At 40.6% G+C, this 21,690-nt stretch overlaps 1 protein-coding gene across 1 annotated transcript in view; it reads right to left on the minus strand.

Annotated features, from left to right (window-relative positions):
• CACNA1B (calcium voltage-gated channel subunit alpha1 B) overlaps window positions 1–21,690 on the minus strand; it is a 153,308-nt gene that overhangs the window by 72,579 nt on the left and 59,039 nt on the right. Inside the window, exon 17 of the mRNA XM_087869664.1 lies at window positions 21,427–21,644. Coding sequence (XP_087725790.1) covers window positions 21,427–21,644 — 218 coding nt within the window. The remainder of the gene's footprint in view (window positions 1–21,426; window positions 21,645–21,690) is intronic.

Consider the following 21,690-nt stretch of genomic DNA (forward strand, 5'->3'; position numbering starts at 1 on the left):
GCCAGAGACGCTGCTGAGTGCCCTAAACACCACAGGGCTGCCAGCACCAACCAAACAGGGTTCAGAAGATCTGCCTGAGACCCAGTCTCCAGCGACCAGGGGACACTGAGGGTGGAGGGGTGTATTACATGGCGCCGTGATGCAATCAACCAAATGCAGAACGGGGAAGTCCTACAGGACAAACGACGTAGTCTCTTCAACACAAAATGGCACCCACAAAATAAGAGGGAGAATTGTTACAGAGTAAGAGACGCAGACGAGCACACCTTGTTTTGATCCTGATACTAACAAGCCAATTATAAAACGTTATTGTTTAGATAATTGGTAAAATTCAAACTTGGAATAGATATTAATATTATGAAATTATTATCTCTTTTAAAGATTTTATTTATTTATGCGACAGAGATAGAGACCGCCAGCGAGAGAGGGAACACAAGCAGGGGGAGTGGGAGAGGAAGAAGCAGGCTCATAGCGGAGGAGCCTGATGTGGGGCTCGATCCCAGCACGCCGGGATCACGCCCTGAGCCGAAGGCAGACGCTTAACCGCTGTGCCACCCAGGCGCCCCGATATTGCAAAATTATTATCAATATCGCTAGGTGTAATCATGCTTTGTGGCTGTTACACCCTGGTTAGAGATGCTTACAGGCACAGTTAACCCTAAAATAATATACAAAAAGCATAGAGAAAAAAAGGAGAAGGTTCAAAATGAAAATTATAAAAATGTGGGTAATTGCTTATGGGTGACAGAATATGAGGGTTCATTATACTGTGTCTCTACTTTCAATGTTTCCATTTTCCACAATTTTTTTTTCCTTTAAGCAGCCTGGAGAGAAGACAGAGCCACACAGAAGAGCAATTTAGACTAACGGCTCGTTTCTCCAAAAGAATGGCAAGAGGCAGAAAGACAGTGGACTGGTTGCGCTATGGACAGAAAATAATTAACAAACTAGAATTCCATATAAAACAAAACTACTTTTTCCTAACAATGGTAAAATAAAGATTTTTCAAGCAAATTGAGAGAATTTACCACCATCAAACCTCACTAAAAGAAATCAGAAAAGATGTTCTTCAAACACAAGGGGGGAAAAGCCATATGGACGAACCAAAATACGAGAATTGGTGAAATATTAGAAGGTATAATGTTATCAACAGAAAAAAAACCCCACATAAAGAAACTTCTGCCATGTGGAAATTCAAAACTACACTTATAAATAAGTCAGGGATAAAATAAGAAATCATAATGAAACCTGGAAAAAGATTTAGAAGTATGAAAACTATGGCATTTCAAAACTCATAAGACACAACTAAAACCCTTCTTAGAGTAAAGATTAAAGACTTAAACACATTAGCAAAGTAGAGAGCCTAAATGCCAGGAGCTGAATAACCAACTAATAACTGGGAAGAAGAATATTATGATGAAGATAAAGAAAGTGGAAGAAAAAATAATAAATAAGAAGAGAAATATAACAAAAAACAAAGATACAGTGAAGAAGATCAAGAAAGGCAAAACTTGAGACTACCAAAAATAGAGAGTCTATTTAACTTGACAAACATTTAGAGAAAAACGGGGTTACCAAGAGAAGGAAAGAAGGAAGGAAATTAGAAATGTCACAGTGACCGCAACTACAAATCCAGCAGAAACTAAAAAGATAAAAGGTCGTCCCACAGATAATGGCAGTCACCTACACCATATCCTCTATCAGGTACAGAACCAGCAAGGAAAGGTAATAGAATAATCCACAGTCCCTACCTATAGCATATGGGAAATAAGAAAAGTACAAGATTGAACTTACATGTAAGTGAGGAAATGAAACCTGAAACCTGTACAATCAGGCATCAAGCAGGGATTGTGTGGAGCAGGGAAAGGAGAGCAGGATCAGGGTGACGGTGGGACACGGACACATGGACAAGCGTTTGTCCATGGAAGACAGGGTCCCACCCTAAGCAGAGGAATACTGAAGTCAGAGCCCTACTACTGGGGACTCCCGGGAAGTACACTGCTTCTGGAGGCAAAAGGCATACTTGGAAGGGAGAAGCACACTTCAGTGGCTTTTTGATGAAGGGGACGAAAGAAACAGGTGTCTGCGGTCCAGGGTCCTCCAGCGATAGGGGGTCACCACTGAACTGGAACTACACAGCACTTCCAACGGGCCACCGCCGAATAACGAGCCTGCATTTCACTGTACTAACAGAAGAGGGTGCTCTTGAACCAGAGAGCAAGGAAGCCACCCGAGCCCTTCCGGCTTCTCCACAAAATCACATGTAATTACTGGTCTAGGAAAATTCAACAGGCTTCCTCGTTATGAGAAGATGGAACCCAACATTCCTACAAAGCTTCTACCAAAAGGGAACAGAAAGTAAGTGTGAAATGTTTCAGCTAATAACAATACTCCACAAAAACCAACTGCAAAGTAGAGGAAAAGCAAACCACAACACAACTTTCCAACATGAGTCAAATATAATTAAGCCAGCAATTGCTAATAAGAAAAACCACCACAACTACGATTAAAAGCTCAAAATAAAAATATATGGAAAACCAGGAGATGTGAGGTGAGAGCTGACCAAACAAACTCAGGAGAGAAACTGAAAAAGAAATCATTTGAGAAATGAAGTTAAAGAGAAAGAGAAGACCGCCTCAGGAACTGCAAGGAGTCCGAGGGAAAACAGACATGACTGAAATTACAGCAAGATGAAAAGAAGACAGGGGTCAAATAAGCCAAGAGGAAAAGTATGAAACAGAATGAGTTTTCAAAAGAATCGGAGAGAAAGTGATATACAGAAGACAAAGTAGACCAACAACTATGAGCACCTGAAAAACAAAAGTAAAACAATGTAATAGAACTAACATTTAGGACTATAATCCCAGAATTTTTTCCTGAAATGAAACAGCACCTGTCAATTGATTTTTGATAAAAGTGCCAAAGAAATTCTATGAAAAAAGGATAACCTTTTCAACAAGCAGCAACAGAACAAATGCATGCCCATGCAGGGGGGAGGGGGTGGGGAATAAAAACTCTTCTAACCTCACCTCATGCCATATAGAAAAATTAACTCAAGACGAGCTCTTGGAAAGATCCATCCCACTAAGCACAATGAAAGCCCCTAGGCATCCTATATAAGGCAAACATAAGATTCTGAAAGGTGGAGAGAAGCCAGATCAGTTAGGGACCTTGGGGCCTGAGGAACAACACGGCAATAAGTTTTTCTTTTCTGGGTTTTGTCTATGCCTCATCTAATCTTGGTGCAGGAGAAGCCAGCAACCCAGAAATCTCAGCAGCCACAGATATTTAAAAGCCCCCCAAAAAACCAGCTCTCCCTAATGACAGGACCAGGAAAGATACAGCCTAGCAAGACAGGAAACTTATAGACAATAGCCACTCCATTACAGCCAAGCACACCAGAAGAAACTGCAGCTCTACCTTGGCTCATATGAGCAGAGACCAAGTCGGAAGTGCAGACTTCTATCCTCAGTAGCCTGTAATGAGGTACCCCAAAGCCCCTGCCAGGGTGGGATCAGAGAGAGCCAAGTAGGGAGCAGAGACTTTCATCCTCACCCTGTGGGAACAAGACCCCCAATCCATGTGATATCAGTAAAGATCACATGGGTAGCCTGAACTGCAATTTCTACCCAGAAATACCCTTCCTTTTCCCTGCCAGAGTGAATCATAGTAGAAAGCCAGGACTTTACCACCACCCAGAGGTAATGAAGTCTACCCCACTGTGTCAGTGGAGGTCGTGTGGGGAGCAGTAACAAGGCATTCCCACCTCTCCCAGATAGGGTGGTGTCAGTGGAGGCCCAGCAGGAACAAGGAGACTGCTCCCACTGGGTGTGGATGTCAAGGAGTCGAATGAGAAACCTGTGCTTTCACTCCCATCTGTCAGTAATGAGGCAGTTCACCCACCCTCCCCCCACTGGAGGGGTATCACAGTAGGCCAGCTAAAACAGAAAACTTAAGTAAAACTCAGAGGTCTATAATATAATATTAAAATATATAGGGTTCAATTTAAAAAATCACTTGTCACACCAAGAACCAGGAAAATGTTAATTTGAATGAGAAAAGACAACCAATAGACACCAAGATGATACAGATGTTAGAATTATCTGAAAATAATTTTAAAGCACCCATCATAAAAATGCTTTGGCAGACAATTAAAAACACACTTGAAACAAATGAAAAAATAGAAAATCTCAGCAAAGAAATAGAAGATATAAAGAATTAAATATAAATTTTAGAACTGAAAAATACAATAACTAAAATGAAAAACTCAGCAGATGGGCTCAACAGCAGAATGGAAGGCACAGAGGAAAGAATCAGTGAGCTGGAAAACAGAACAATAGAAATTACCCACTCAGAACAACAGAGAGAAAATAGACTGAAAAAAGTGAACAGAGCTTCAGGGACCTCTGGGACTAGGACAAAAGATCTACCATTCATGTCAACAGAATCCTAGAAAGAAAAGAGAAAGAGGGCGGAGCTGAAGATGTATTCAAAGACAGAATGGATGAAAAAAATTCCAAATTTGGCAAAAGACACAAACCTACAAATTCAAGAAGCTGAGCAAATCCCAAACACAATAAACCTAAAGAAACCCATGCCAAAATACATCATAATCAAACTTCTGAAATATAAAGACAAAGAAAAAATCTTGAAAGCAGCGAGAGAGAAACAACAGCTTACCTATAGGAAGAAAACAATTCGAATGACAGTGGATTTCTCATCAGAAACCATGGAGGTCAGAAGGAAGAGGCACACGTTTTTCAAGTGCTGAAAAAAAAAGAACTGTCAACCTAGAATTTACACGCAATGAAAACATCCTTCAGGAATGAAGGGAAAATCCAGACACTCTCAGATGAAGGAAAACTTAGAGAACTTGTCACCTGCAGACCTGCCCTAAAAGAAATACTAAGGAAGCCCCTCTAAACAGAAAGTAAATTATGAAAGAGGAAATACTGGAATATCAGGAAAGAAGAAAGAACAACAGAAGTAAAAGTATGGGTAAATACAACACACTTTCCTTCTCCTCTTGAGTTTTCTAAACTATGGTTGACAGTTGAAGGAAAAATTATAACACACACTGATGTGTTTTTAAATATATGTAGAGGAAATAATTATGACATTTATACATAGGAAGGAAAAAGAGAGGTAAACCTACTATATTTCACTTAAACTGGTAAAATAAAAACCCCAGTAGACTGGGATAAGTTATATATATAATGTAATATCTAGAGCAACCATTAAAAAAAATACAAAGATATACACTCAAAAGTACTACAGATAAATCAGAATGAAATTTTAAAATACATACAAGTAACCCACAGGAGGGGGGAAAAAGAGAAAGAAAAGAAACTAGGGAAATAAAAAACAGAAAGAATAAACAAAAATTCAACAGCAGACTTGTTATAACATATACAATCACATCAAATGTAAATGGTCTGAATATGCTAAATAAAAAACAGAACTGAACTGGATTAAAAACATGACCCACCCGTACGCTGTCTATCAGAAACTAACTTAAAATATAACCATATAGCTAGTTTGAAAGGAAAAAGGTGAAAAAGATATACCATGCAAATATTCATCAAAATAAAGTAGGAGTAGGTATATTCATATTAGATAAAGTAGATATCAGACCAAGGACAATTATCAGGTACAGAAAGACACATTACACAATGATAAGAGAGTCAGCCTTCCAAGAAGATAGCAATTCTAAATGTGTACGTACTCAACAGTGACGTAACATACATGAAGCAAAGCCGTTAAAACGGAAAGAAGACACGGCCAAATCCACACTTGTACTTGGAGACTTGAGCACCCCTTTCCCAGCAACTGACAGACCTGGACAGAAGATCAGCACGCGCACAGAACCCAGCACCATCCACCAACAGGATCTAACTTACATCTGCAGAGCACCCGCCCCGGGCAACAGCCGCACACATTCTTTTCAAGGACCCACAGGACATATATCAAGAGATGCCATATCCTGGGCCATAAAACAAGCCTTAGCAAATTAAAAAGAATTAAAAACATGCAAAGTATGTTCAATGACCACAAAAATAATCAAACTAAAAGTAACAGAAAGATAATAGGAAAATCTCCAAACACTCGGACACTAAACCACACACTTCTAAATAATGCATGAATCAAAGAGGAAATCTCAAGGGAAATTTTTTAAATGGAACTGAATGAAAATGAAAATATATCAAAATCTGTAAGACATAGATAAAGTAGTACTAAAAAGAAAATTTATAGCACTAAATGTTTACATTAGAAAAGAGGAAAAGCCTCAAATCAATAATTTAAGCTCCCACCTCAAGAAACCAAAAAAGGGCAAAATAAACCCAAAGCAACAGAAAGAAGAAAATAATAGAGCAGAAATAAAATGCAATTGTAAACAGAAAAACAACAGAAGGGGCGCCTGGGTGGCACAGCGGTTAAGTGTCTGCCTTCGGCTCAGGGTGTGATCCTGGCGTTATGGGATCGAGCCCCACATCAGGCTCCTCCGCTATGAGCCTGCTTCTTCCTCTCCCACTCCCCCTGCTTGTGTTCCCTCTCTCGCTGGCTGTCTCTATCTCTGTCGAATAAATAAATAAAATCTTAAAAAAAAAAAAAAAAAGAAAGAAAAACAACAGAAAAAAAATAAATGAAAAAGAATCTGATTCCTTTTTTATTTTTTTAAGATTTTATTTATTTATTTGACAGAGAGAGACAGCAAGAGAGGGAACATAAGCAGGGGGAGTGTGATAGGGAAAAGCAGGCTTCCCGCTGAGCAGGGAGCCCCCCTTGCGGGCTTGATCCCAGGACCCTAGGACCATGACCTGAGCCAAAGGCAGACGCCTAACGGCTGAGCCACCCAGGCGCCCCAAGAATCTGATTCTTTGAAAAGATCAGTGAGATGAACGAACTTCTAGCAAGACTCAAAAAAAAAACAAAAACAAAAACAGAGAGAGAGAAGGCACAAATCACCAATTTCAGGAATGAGACGCGGCTGTCACACAGATCACAAAGACATCAAAGGGTAATAGAGACGTACTACAAAGAATCACACACACATTTGACAAAGTAAATGAAATTAACTGATTCCTTCAAAAGCACAAACTACTACAACTCACCCAACATGAAATAGATAACATAGCCTCATTACTATTGAGGACTATTTTTTAATTCCAAAAAGATATATTTCATTGGCAAATTCTACCAAACGTCTAAAGGACAATTAACACCAATTCTATAAAATCACCTCCAAAAAACAGAAGAAGAAACACCTTCCAATTCAAATCATGAATTTAGTACCATTATGATACCAAAACCAAAGACAGCACAAAAAAATAAAAAGGAAAGAAAGAAAAGTACCAACATCCCTCATGAATACAGAGGCAAAACTCCTTAACAAAATAGTAACAAGCACAATTCAGCAATATATAGAAATAGCTGCACACAATGACCAGTAGAGTTCATCCCAGGGATGCAAGGCTCACTTATATTGGAAGACCCATCAATATAAACGACCATATTACAAACGAAAAACTGCATGATCCCATCAACTGATGCAGAAAATCATTTGACAAAATTTAGCACTGATCGAATATAAAAACTCTGAGAAGAAAAAGGAATAGAGGGGAACTTCCTCAACTTGGTAAAAACATCTACCAACACCCCCCACAAAAAAAACCCCAAAACTAAAAACTACAGCTAACATCATACTTCACGTTGAAAGACTACATGTTCCCTCCTTCCACAAGATGGAGCAAAAGAAGGACATCAGTTCTCACCAGTGCTGTTCAATACAGTTCTGGAAGCTGACAGCACAACGAGAGAGAAAAAGGGAATAAAAGACACACCCCAGAAAGTGAAAAATGAACTGTTCATTAGCAGATGACCTGATTCTTTATGCAGAAAATCCCAAGGAATCTACGAACACCTGGGGGAAGTACAAGCCACAATGACACGACACCAAATGTCAGAATCTATAGCACACAATACAATTAGTGATCAGAGGAAAATTCATAACCTTAAATAATCATGTAACAAAAATTAAAGAATAAAGTAAGTAAACTCAGTCTAACTGAGGAAGCCAGTAAAGGAACCACAAAGTAAACAAAAAGGCAAGAGGGAAATAATAAAGATAAAACTGGAAAGTAACAAGTTAAAAATCAAAACCACAGTAGAACTAATAAATAAAATAAAATGCTGGTTCTTTTTATGAAAACCTACAGAATATATAAATCACTAATGTAATCAAGGAAAAAAAGAGGAATACATAAAATACACAGGATAAAAAAAAAACGACAAGGAGGGAAAAAACATGAAATTTTTTAAAAAACTTAAGTGACTTATTTGCATAACTATATATATGTAAATTGGAAAACCTAGATCAAATAATCATTTCCAAGGAAATTATAATTTACCAAACAGATCTCAGGAGATAAGAAGTTTAAACAATATCCATACAGAATAGAGACATTATCAAAGAATTGTCCTTCCCAAAGAAACCAGAGCCAGATGATTTCACAAGGGAATTCTACCAAATCTTTAAAGACCAAGCAATCCTGATGCTACTTAAACTATCCCAGAAAAGGAAAAGAAGAAAACGTTCTAATTCTTTTTGTGAATCAGTAAGAGGTGTATCATACAGGCCACCTTGGGTACATTCTCCCCACAGAGTGGCCCTCAATTTTATAATACCGTCACTTCAGGAAAACATGCATCGCACATTACAATGTTGTTGGGGTGTTTTTGGATGACATTTGTTAGGAAAAATGTTTACTTCCCCCAAACCCAATATAACATTTTTTAAAGATTTATTTGAGAGAGAAAGAGAGAGAGCTGGGGAGGAGGGGCAGAGGGAGAGGAAGCCGACTTCCTGCTGAGTGCAGAGCCAGACCCAGGGCTCAATCCCAGGACTCTTGAGATCTTGACCTGAGCAGAAATCAAGAGTCCGCTACTTAATCGACTGAGCTACTTAGGCGCTCCTAAATATAACATTTTTAACCAAAAAAATGAGGGAAAAACGCTCAGCCAAGATTTCAAGTTCAGTTGGTTGACTATTAGAATTATGTGTGGGAAAATATAAATACATAAATAAGTAAGTAAATAAATAAATAAATATTTAAGAAAATTTTAAAAAATGTTTAAAGAATTATGTGTGGATGTTTCTGAAAAGTGCAATAAGCTTCAATAAAGGAGGCGATGGGTATTAAGGAGGGCACGTATTGCATGGTCCACTGGGTGTTATACGCAAGTAATAAATCATGGAACATTAAAAAAAATAATTAATTAATTTAAAAAAAAAAAGGAAGTGTCCAAAGCAATTGCTTGCTAACAGCTATTTTAACTGTGGTGATCAGGGAACAATGTGTTAAGCATTTTGTGTCCTAATATGATAGTTTTTACTTTTCAGTGTTTAACTGTGCTTTAGTTATATTTTTAAAGATTTATTTATTTATTTTTGAAGAGAGATTGCTAAAGAAAGCACAAGCAAGGGGCGGGGCAGAGGGAGAGAATCTCAAGCAGACTCCCCGCTGACCATGGAGTCTGACACGGGGCTTGATCTCACAACCTGAGATCATGATCTTAGCCGAAATCAAGAGTCAGACACTTAACCGACTGAGCCACACAAGTGCCCCCGTTATATTTTTTTAAAATTTATTGGAGATTTTGAGTGCAACCAACTTTAATACATTATAATTGTATAGTACATTATAATTTTCCCATTTAAAATAATAGGAAATGGAAACATTACATTTAGTTTTCACTAATGGATTAATGAAGCTAAACATAAGGGAACTATATGGCATTCACATCTAAACCTTATGATACTTGAACATAGGATAAGAAAGCTACAGAACACATCTCATTTTAAAATGTGCAATTACATAAGACTGATGAATCACTGACCTCTACGCTTCTGAAACCAATAATACATTATATGTTAATTAATTGAATTTAGGTTTAAAAAATAATAATAAAATAAAATATGCAATATAATGATTGATAAGAAATACATATTTGGTCACGCAGATGACCACAGTATGCATTTGGCCTTCATCCACAGTTCCTGAGAACGCTTCAGAGTCATAAAGGTGGCATAGGTATCCTCTTACTAATGAAGGTGACTTCTGGACTCCACCCAAGGATTGGAGCTGGTTGCTAGGAGGACTAACCACACGATTAGAGGGTTGAGACGTTCAGCCTCCACCCTGACTTCCAGGGAGGGAATAGAGGCTGGAGGATGAATCAGCCAACGGCCATGACTATTTCAGGACTGTACCAAAGCCTCCATAAAAACCCAAAGACTGGGTTCAGAGAGCCTCTGGGTTGGTGAACAGGTGGAGATTGGGAAGAGTGGCATGCCAAAAGAGGGGGGGAAGCTCCACACTCTTTCCCCAGACCTCACCTCTATATCTCTTCATCCAGCTACTGATTCCTATCCTTTATCATATCCTTTCACAAACTGGTAAATACAAGTGTTTCCCTGAGTTCTGTGAGCAAATTAAAGAACTTCAGGGGGAGGTGTTGGAACCTCCAATCTCTAACTGATAGGCAGAAGCACAGCTGACAGCCTGGGGTTTCTGACTGGTGTCTGAAGTGGAGCGTGGGAAGCAGTCTTATAGGACTGTACCCTTAAACTGTGAAACCTGATGCTATCTATTGGTAGGTAGTATCAAAACTGAGTTGAATTCTCAGACAAACCAGACAAGGCATTACAAGAAAAAGAAAACGATAGACCCGTATCTCTCATGAACATAGATGCAAAAATTCTTTAAAAAATATTAGCAAATCAAATCCCAAGAAGTATAAAAAGAATTATATACCATAACCAAGTGGGATCTGTCCAAGGTATTCAAGGCTCTTCCAACATTTGAAAATCAGTTAATGATCACATCAACAGATTAAAAAAGAAAAGTCACTTGATCATATCGATAGATGCAAAAAAAGCATTTGACAAAATTCAACACCCATTCATCATAAAAACTCTCAATAAACTAGGATTAGAGGGAAACTTTCTCAACTTGATATAGGCTATCTTCAAAAAACCTACAGCTCACCTCACACTTAATGATGAGAAACCTGAAGTTTTCCCACTAAGATCAGGTCTACAAGGCAAGGATGTCACCTCTCACCACTCCTTTCAACATCATGTTGGAAGTCCTTGCTAAATGCAATAAGACAAGAAAAGGAAATAAAACTTATACAGATTGGGAAGGAAGACATAAAACTGTCTTTGTTCGGAGATGACATGATATCTATATAAAAAATCCGAAAGAATCAACAACAACAACAAAAAACTCCTGGCACTAGAAGTGATTTTAGCAAGGTTGCAGGATACAAGGTTGATACACAAAAGTCAATTACTTTCCTATTTATCAACAATGAATAAATGAAATTTGGAATTAAAAGCACAGTATCGGGCTGGGAGTTAAGATGGCGGAGGAGTAGGAGACACCGTTTTCAGCCGGTCCTCCGAGTCGAGCTGGATAGGTACCAGACCAGCCTAAACAACCACGGAACCAGCCTGAGACGCAGGAAGACGCATCTGGATCTCTACAAATGAACATCTCCAGCGCTGAGTATTGAGGTACGAAGCGGGGAGCCATGAAACTGTGCACAGATATCGGAAGATAAACGGAAGGGGGAGGGAGCCGCCATGTTTGGGCGCCGGGAAGCGGTAGCCACTTGCACAGGAGAGCGAGCGGGGCTCGCGGACGGCACCCGCAAAACAGCAGACTGAGACGTGAGCCGGGTGCGCGCGCCACCAGGCATCTCGCGGAACACCGGAATCCCGGCGCTCACTGGATCCAGACTGAGACCGGGAGATCCGGGAGCGCGCGCGCGGCGGCTGGCGGCTGGCGGCATTAGAAACACAAAGGACAGAGACGCGCCGGCCCTGGAAGTGAGGGCTGGGACGCCGGGTGTGGGGCGCACATCCCGGGACACTGCAGGGTTGAGCAGCACCAACAGTAACAGAGTTAAAGTGGCCAGAACATTAGTAGAGAACGGGCCGCAATCCCTCTGTTCTGTGACAGAGGCTGAAATTTGGCCGCTGCTGCTCTCTCAGAAGAGGCACAGCAAACCGCCAGGGAAAGCCGCCAGAGAACAAAAGCCTGGAAATACCGGCTCAGGGAGTGCCCATCCCCATCCCCCCTCGCAGGGGACGCCTAGACTCTACCCAAACAGGGATGCCTGAGTATCGGCGTGGCAGGCCCCTCCCCCAGAAGGCAGGCTGAAAAATCAAGAAGCCCACAACCCGGGCGCCTGGGTGGCGCAGTCATTGAGCGCCTGCCTTCGGCTTAGGGCGTGATCCCGGCGTTCCGGAAAGGAGTCCGTCATCGGGCTCCTCCGCTGGGAGCCTGCTTCTTCCTCTCCCACTCCCCTGCTTCTGTTCCCTCTCTCACTGGTTGGCTGCCACATAAATAAATAAATAAAATCTTTAAAGAAGAAGCCCACATCCCTAAGATCCCTATAAAACAAGGGGCACGGCCTGGGACCCAGTCAATAATTTGGGCTCTGGAAACCCCGCAACCTCTCTTCATCAGAATGACAAGAAGGAGAAGCCCCCCCCCAGCAAAGAAAAGACAGTGAGTCTGTGGCCTCTGCCACAGAAATAATGGATATGGATGTAATCAAAGTATCAGAAATGGAATTCAGAGTAACGATGGTCAAAATGATGAGTAGAATTGAAAAAACTATTAACGAAAAGGTTACTGAGAATATAGAATCCCTAAGGACAGAAATGAGAGCGAATCTGACAGAAATTAAAAATTCTATGAGCCAAATGCAGGCAAAACTAGAGGCTCTGACGGCCAGGGTCGCAGAAGCAGAGGAACGGGTTAGTGAATTGGAGGATGGGTTAATAGAGGAAAAAATGAAAATAGAAGATGGTCTTAAAAAAATCCACGCCCACGAATGTAGGTTACGGGAGATTACTGACTCAGTGAAACGATCCAATGTTAGAATCATCGGCATCCCCGAGGGGGTGGAGAAAAACAGAGGTCTAGAAGAGATATTTGAACAAATTGTAGCTGAAAACTTCCCTAATCTAGCAAGGGAAACAAACATTCGTGTCCAAGAGGCAGAGAGGACCCCTCCCAAGCTCAACCACGACAAACCTACGCCACGTCACGTCATAGTGCATTTCGCAAATATTAGATCCAAGGATACAGTATTGAAAGCGGCCAGGGCAAAGAAATTTCTCACGTACCAAGGCAAAAGCATCAGAATTACGTCAGACCTGTCTACACAGACCTGGAATGAGAGAAAGGGTTGGGGGAGCATATTTAAAGCTCTTTCAGAGAAAAACATGCAGCCAAGGATCCTTTATCCAGCAAGGCTGTCATTCAGAATTGATGGAGAAATAAAGACATTTCAGAATCGCCAGTCACTAACCAATTTTGTAACCACGAAACCAGCCCTACAGGAGATATTACAGGGGGTTCTATAAAAGTAAAAAGGCCCCAAGAGTGATACAGAACAGAAAGTCACAGCCAATACAAACAAAGACTTTACTGGCAACATGGCAACATTAAAATCATATCTCTCAGTAATCAGCCTTAATGTAAATGGTTTGAACCATCCCATAAACGCCACAGGGTTGCAGATTGGATAAAAAGAAATGACCCATCCATTTGCTGTCTACAAGAGACTCATTTCAAACCCAAAGATGCATTCAGACTGAGAGTAAGGGGATGGAGTACCATCTTTCACGCAAATGGACCTCAAAAGAAAGCTGGGGTAGCAATTCTCATATCAGATAAATTGGATTTTAAACTACAGACTATAGTTAGAGATGCAGAAGGGCACTATATTATTCTTAAGGGAAGTATTCAACAAGTAGATATGACAATTATAAATATATATGCCCCCAACAGGGGAGCAGCAAGATACACAAGCCAACTCTTAACCAGAATAAAGAGACATATAAATAAAAATACATTAATAGTAGGGGACCTCAACACTCCACTCTCAGAAATAGACAGAACACCCTGGCAAAAACTAAGCAAAGAATCAAAGGCTTTGAATGCCATACTCGACGAGTTGGACCTCATAGATATATATAGAACACTACACCCCAGAACCAAAGAATACTCATTCTATTCTAATGCCCATGGAACATTCTCAAGAATAGACCATGTTCTGGGACACAAAACAGGTCTCAACCGATACCAAAAGATTGAAATTATCCCCTGCATATTCTCAGACCACAACGCTCTGAAATTGGAACTCAACCACAAGGAAAAATTTGGAAGAAACTCAAACACTTGGAGACAAAGAACCATCCTGCTCAGGAATGACTCGATAAACCAGGAAATCAAAAATCAAATTAAACAATTTATGGAGACCAATGAGAATGAAAATACAACAGTCCAAAACCTATGGGATACTGCAAAGGCAGTCCTAAGGGGGAAATACATAGCCATCCAAGCCTCACTCAAAAGAATAGAAAAATCTAAAATGCAGTTTTTATATTCTCACCTCAAGAAGCTGGAACAGCAACAGAGGGACAGGCCTAATCCACGCACGAGGAAGCAGTTGACCAAGATTAGAGCAGAAATCAATCAAGCAGAAACCAGAAGTACAATAGAGCAGATCAACAGGACTAGAAGCTGGTTCTTTAAGAGAATCAATAAAATTGACAGACCACTGGCAAGACTTATCCAAAAGAAAAGAGAAAGGACCCAGATTATTAAAATTATGAATGAAAAAGGAGAGGTCACGACGAGCACCATTGAAATCGGAAGGATTATTAGAAATTTTTATCAACAGCTATATGCCAATAAACTAAGCAATCTGGAAGAGATGGAATCCTTCCTGGAAACCTATAAACTACCAAGATTGAAACCGGAAGAAATTGATTCCTTAAACAGGCCAATTAATTATGAAGAAATTGAGTCAGTGATAAACAACCTTCCAAATAACAAAACTCCAGGCCCGGACGGTTTTCCTGGGGAATTCTACCAAACATTCAAAGGAGAAATAATACCTATTCTCCTAAAGCTATTTCAAAAAATAGAAACAGAAGGAAAGCTACCAAACTCATTCTATGAGGCCAATATTACCTTGATCCCCAAACCAGGCAAAGACCCCATCAAAAAGGAGAATTACAGACCGATTTCCCTAATGAATATGGACGCCAAAATCCTCAACAAGATACTTGCTAATAGAATCCAACAGTACATTAAAAGGATTATCCATCACGATCAGGTGGGATTCATACCTGGGATGCAAGCGTGGTTCAATATTCGCAAATCAATCAGCGTGATTCATCATATCAACAAGAAAAGACTCAGGAACCATATGATCCTCTCAATCGATGCCGAAAAAGCATTCGACAAAATACAGCATCCTTTGCTGATTAAAACCCTTCAGAGTGTAGGAATAGAAGGTACATTTCTCAATCTCATAAAAGCCATCTATGAAAAGCCTACTGCAAATATTATTCTCAATGGGGAAAAGCTGGAAGCCTTTCCCTTAAGATCAGGAACTCGACAAGGATGCCCACTCTCGCCACTATTATTCAACATAGTACTAGAAGTCCTTGCAACAGCAATCAGACGACAAAAAGGGATCAAAGGTATTCAAATTGGCAAAGAAGAAGTCAAAATGTCTCTCTTTGCAGATGACATGATACTCTATATGGAAAACCCAAAAGAAGCCACTCCCAAACTATTAGAAGTTATAGAGCAATTCAGTAACGTGGCAGGATACAAAATAAATGCTCAGAAATCAGTTGCATTTCTATACACGAATAACGAGACCGAAGAAAGAGAAATTAGGGAATCCATCCCATTTACAATAGCACCAAAAACCATACGTTACCTTGGAATTAACTTAACCAGAGACGTAAAGGACCTATATTCTAGAAACTATAAATCACTCTTGAAAGACATTGAGGAAGACATAAAAAGATGGAAAGATATTCCATGCTCATGGATCGGAAGAATTAACATAGTTAAAATGTCCATGCTACCCAGAGCAATCTACACTTTCAATGCTATCCCGATCAAAATACCAAGGACATTTTTCAAAGAACTGGAACAAACAGTCCTTAATTTTGTATGGAAACAGAAAAGGCCCCGAATCTCCAAGGAACTGTTGAAAAGGAAAAACAAAGCTGGGGGCATCACAATGCCGGATTTCGAGCTGTACTACAAAGCTGTGATCACAAGGACAGCATGGTACTGGCACAAAAACAGACACATAGACCAATGGAACAGAATAGAGAGCCCAGAAATGGACCCTCGGCTCTTTGGGCAACTAATATTTGATAAAGCAGGAAAAAACATCCGGTGGGAAAAAGACAGTCTCTTCAATAAATGGTGCTGGGAAAATTGGACAGCTACATGCAAAAGAATGAAACTTGACCACTATCTCACACCATACACAAAAATAAACTCCAAATGGATGAAAGACCTCGATGTGAGACAGGAATCCATCAAAATTCTAGAGGAGAACATAGGCAACAACCTCTACGACATCGGCCAAAGCAACCTTTTTCATGACACATCCCCAAAGGCAAGAGAAACAAAAGATAAAATGAATTTATGGGACTTCATCAAGATTAAAAGTTTCTGCACATCCAAGGAAACAGTCAGAAAAACTAAGAGGCAGCCCACGGAATGGGAGAAGATATTTGCAAATGACACTACAGATAAAGGACTGGTATCCAAGATCTACAAAGAACTTCTCAAACTCAATACACGAGAAACAAATAAACAAATCAAAAAATGGGCAGAAGATATGAACAGACACTTTTCCAATGAAGACATACAAATGGCTAACAGACACATGAAAAAATGTTCAAAATCATTAGCCATCAAGGAAATTCAAATCAAAACCACACTGAGATACCACCTTACGCCAGTTAGAATGGCAAAAATAGACAAGGCAAGAAACAACAATTGTTGGAGAGGATGTGGAGAAAGGGGATCCCTCCTACATTGTTGGTGGGAATGCAAGTTGGTACAGCCACTCTGGAAAACAGTGTGGAGGTCCCTTAAAAAGTTAAAAATTGAGCTACCCTATGATCCAGCCATTGCACTACTGGGTATTTACCCCAAAGATACAGACATAGTGAAGAGAAGGGCCATATGCACCCCAATGTTCATAGCAGCAATGTCCACAATAGCTAAATTGTGGAAGGAGCCGAGATGCCCTTCAACAGATGACTGGATTAAGAAGCTGTGGTCCATATATACGATGGAATATTACTCAGCTATCAGAAAGAACGAGTTCTCAACATTTGCTACAACATGGACAGCACTGGAGGAGATAATGCTAAGTGAAATAAGTCAAGCAGAGAAAGACAACTATCATATGATTTCTCTCATCTATGGAACATAAGAACTAGGATGATCGGTAGGGGAAGAAAGGGATAAAGAAAGGGGGGGTAATCAGAAGGGGGAATGAAACATGAGAGACTATGGATTATGAGAAACAAACTGAGGGCCTCAGAGGGGAGGGGGGTGGGGGAATGGGATAGACCGGTGATGGGTAGTAAGGAGGGCACGTATTGCATGGTGCACTGGGTGTTATACACAACTAATGAATCATCGAGCCTTACATCGGAAACCGGGGATGTACTGTATGGTGACTAACATAATATAATAAAAAACCATTAAAAAAAAAAAAGGTATAAAAAACTTTTCAGCAACTGTAAAAAAAATAAAAAAATAAAAATAAATAAAAGCACAGTATCATTTATATTTACTCCTCCCAAAATGAAATTCTTAAGTATAAATCTAACAAAATATCTACAGGACCTACATATGAAAAACTGAAACTCTGAGGAATGAAATCAAAGAGCTAAACGAAGAAGTGTTCCATGTTCATAAACAGGAAGAGTCAATACTGTCAAGGTGCCAGTTCTTCCCAACTTGACCTAGAGATTAAATGCAATCCCAATCAAAATCTCATCAAGTTATTTTATGGATATTAGCAAAATGATTCTAAAGTTTATATGGAGAAGCAAAAGACCCAGAACAGCCAACACTTCAATATAGAAGGAAAAGAACAAAGTTAGAGGACCAATGCCACCCAACTTTAAGACTCACTATAAAGTTACAGTGATCAAGACAGTATCGTATCAGTGAAAGAACAAACACATATAATAACAGAACAGAAAGCTCAGAAATTGACCCCAGAAATAGACCCCAGAAATATAGTCAACTGATCATTGATAAAGAAGCAAAGATAATCAGTGGGGCAAAGATCATCTCTTCAACAACTGATGCTAGAAAAACTGGATGTCCACATGTGAAAATGAATATGGACACAGACATTACATCCTTCACAGAAGTGAAGTCAAAATGGCTCCTAGGCATAAATGTGAAATGCAGAACTATAAAACTCCTAGGGGATGACACAGGAGAAACCCTAGATGACCTTGTTTACGATGATCTTTTTTAGATTCCACACCAAAGATACGATCCATGAAAGAAATAAGGGGTCAGCTGGACTTCACTAAAATTAAGAAATTCTGCTCTGTGAAAGACAATGTCAAGAGAACAATTAGATGAGCCACAGGTGCAAGAAAAAAATCTGCAAAAAACACATCTGATAAAAAAAACTGTTATCTAAAATTTACAATGAACTCTTAAAAATCGAGAATAAGAAAACAACCTAATTAAAAAATGGGCTGGAGATCTTAACAGACACCTTACCAAAGAAGATAAGGCAGATTGCAAGTAAGTATATAAAACAATGTTCCACATCACACATCATTAGGGAAATGCATATTAAAACAATTTGATACCACTGCACACTTACAGAATGGCCAAAATCTGGAACACTGACAATACCAAGTGCTGGCAAGGATGTGGAGTAATGGGAACTCTCATACGTTACTAGTGGAAATGCAAAATGGTAGAGACAGTTCAGTGGTTTCTTACAAAACTAAACATACTCTTGCCATATGATCCAGCCATTACTCTCCTTGGTATTTACCCAAAGAAGCTAAAAGCAAGTTCACACAAAATCTTGCACACAGATGTTTATGACAGCTTTATTCATAATTGCCAAAATTTAGAAGCCTCCAAGATGTTCTCCAGTAGATGAATGGGTAAACTGTGGAACACCCAGACAATGGAAATATTATTCAGTGCCAAAAAGAAATGAGCTTTCAAGCCATGAAAAGACATGGAAGAACCTTAAATATATATTGGGAAGTGAAAGAAACCAATCTAAAAAGGCTATGTACTGTATGATTCTAAATATACTGCATTCTGAATAAGGCAAAACAATGGTCAGTAAAGAGATCTGTGGTTGTTAAAGGTTGGGGAGGGGGAGGGATGGATAGGCAGAGCACAGAGAATTATTACAGCAGTGCAAATACTCGGTATCATATTATAATGATGGCATATGTCATTGTACGTTTGTCCAAACCCATAGAAGGTACAACACCAAGAGTGAGCCCTGAAGTAAACTGTCGACTTCGGGTGATTATGATGTGTCAGTGTAGGTTCATCCTTGGTCACATATGCACCATCTGGTGGGGAATGTTGACAGTAGGGAGGCTATGTATGTGTGGGGGCACAGAGTAATGGGAACACTCTGTACCTTCCTCTCTGTTTCATTTTGAACCCTAAACTGCTCTTTAAAAAATTAGGTATCAGATTTTTTTCAAATAAGAAAATAAAAAAGTCAGCAAAATGACATGAACAGGTATCTCACCAAATAAGAAATACAGATGGCAAATAAGCATATTAAAAGATGCTCACCATCATATGTCATTAGGGAATTGCAAAACAGAACAATGAAATCCCATTACATACTTATTAGAATGGCAAAAATACAAAACACTGACAACACCAGATGTTGGAGAGGGTGTGGAACACCAGGGTCTCTCATTCATCGCTGGTGGGAATACAAAATGATACAGCCACTTTGTTAGAATGTTTGCCAGTTCTTTACAAAACCAAACACAATCTCACCTTACAATCCAATAGTCATGCTCTTAGCTATTTGCACAAATAAGTTTAAAATGTATGTCTATACAAAATCCTGAACATAGATGCTTATAATAGCTTTAATCGTAATTGCCAAAATTTAGAAGATGTCCTTCAATGGGTGGATAGATAAACTGTGGGCGATCCAGACAACGGAATACTATTCAGTGCTAAAAAGAAATGAGCCATCAAGCCATGAAAAGACATGGAGGAACCTTAAATGCGTCTTGGTAAGTGAAAGAATCAGGCTACACACTGTATGATTACAACTATATGACATTCTGGAAAAGGCAGAACTACAGAAACAGTAAAAAGATCAGTGGTTGCCAGGAGTTGGGGAAGAAGGGCTGCGCCTGACTCATGGACAAAATCCAGGTGGAAACCCTGGGCTCATCCTCAAGCTTCGCCAGAGAGAATCAGACCAGGGGGTTGCTTTCCAGGAGTCTGGGAAGACAGACCCATCAGTACCCATGAGAGGTGAAAAAAGAGAATGGGCGAGGGAAAGCTTCCTCCCAAGGAAGCAAAGAGGAGGGGAGCCTAAGCAGCCAGAGCCGGCCACCTCCCATTGCTACCCCTGGCATTGTACACTGGTTCACAGGCCCCAGAAGAAAGCACCTACACAAGAGATAAGGGGTGTACGCACATGCCTATGTGTGTGGACACATCTGCAAAAGCAAGCAGGCATGTTGTGGTCAAGACCTAAATCCTCATCTGGCCTTGCATGTCAGCTCTGCTTCTGTGGCCTCTCCTTCTCCCCCTGCAATGCTTCCTCTATCTTTGGTGCTCACAAGACATCTGTGCACCTTCTACACACAGTGTGAGGGGACTGCATTTGATCCCTACAGGTCTCTCCCTACTAGATGGAGTGATCTGAAGACAGGAACAGCATCTGGTTCACCCTGTACCCTCAGTGCCTGCACATGGTCAGGACCTCTTGAATGTGTGAGTGAGTGACTGAGGGGAAGAAGAAAAGGGCTCAGGCAAAGATCTCTGGGGACCTCAGAGCAGGGATGATAGGGCACGTAAGTCGTGGGAAGACCACCGACTAGTTGTCAGCCCCCATCAAGTCTGGGGCCATGGTCCGTAGCAGCTTTCATGTAACTGTGAAAAGTCATGACCGTCCTGAGGTCTGTCTTCCTGATGAGACTATTAGCCCCCCAAGGGCAGCTCTGGTCCTGCTCCCTCCTACTGTCCCCAGCACTCTAACACCATGCCTGGCACTGAGCTGGTAACTTGCAAGTGTTTTTGGAAGAGAGGAGAATAGAGCTTAAATGACACATAATAGTAACAGGCTCCTCTGGGCCACTGGAAAACAGAGATATCAAGGCACAGACGCTGACCACAAAGGACTTCCTCTCCAGTTGGTGGCACAGTTCACACAGGCGTGCTCTGTCCCCAAGCAGCTATCATGGACGGGGTGGGGGAGAGCAAACTGGGCCCACACAAGGTGGGCCCTGCCCCGCTGATACAGGGAGATACTCACTGGGAACAGCCGTGGTCTCCCCAGGAGGGCCGGTCAGCGTCACTGGGATATGCACAGTAGCACTCAGGTCTGAGGGTTGACTGCCCATCCGCGTGACATTCCGCTGATTATCTGCATCCTCTGGCTGCCCCTCCACCTTCTGTAGACACGTGCTGGGCAATGCATGCACAGGGCCCACACCCACTATCCCACTGGCCTCCAGCTCACAGTGTGGTTCCCTGCAACCAAGAATGCACATCAGAGTCAGATGCAGCCCCAAACTGC

This window comes from Ursus americanus, chromosome 18 (assembly GCF_024610735.1).
Source record: "Ursus americanus isolate L20-20 chromosome 18, mUrsAme1.1.p, whole genome shotgun sequence".
Taxonomy (NCBI): domain Eukaryota; kingdom Metazoa; phylum Chordata; class Mammalia; order Carnivora; family Ursidae; genus Ursus; species Ursus americanus.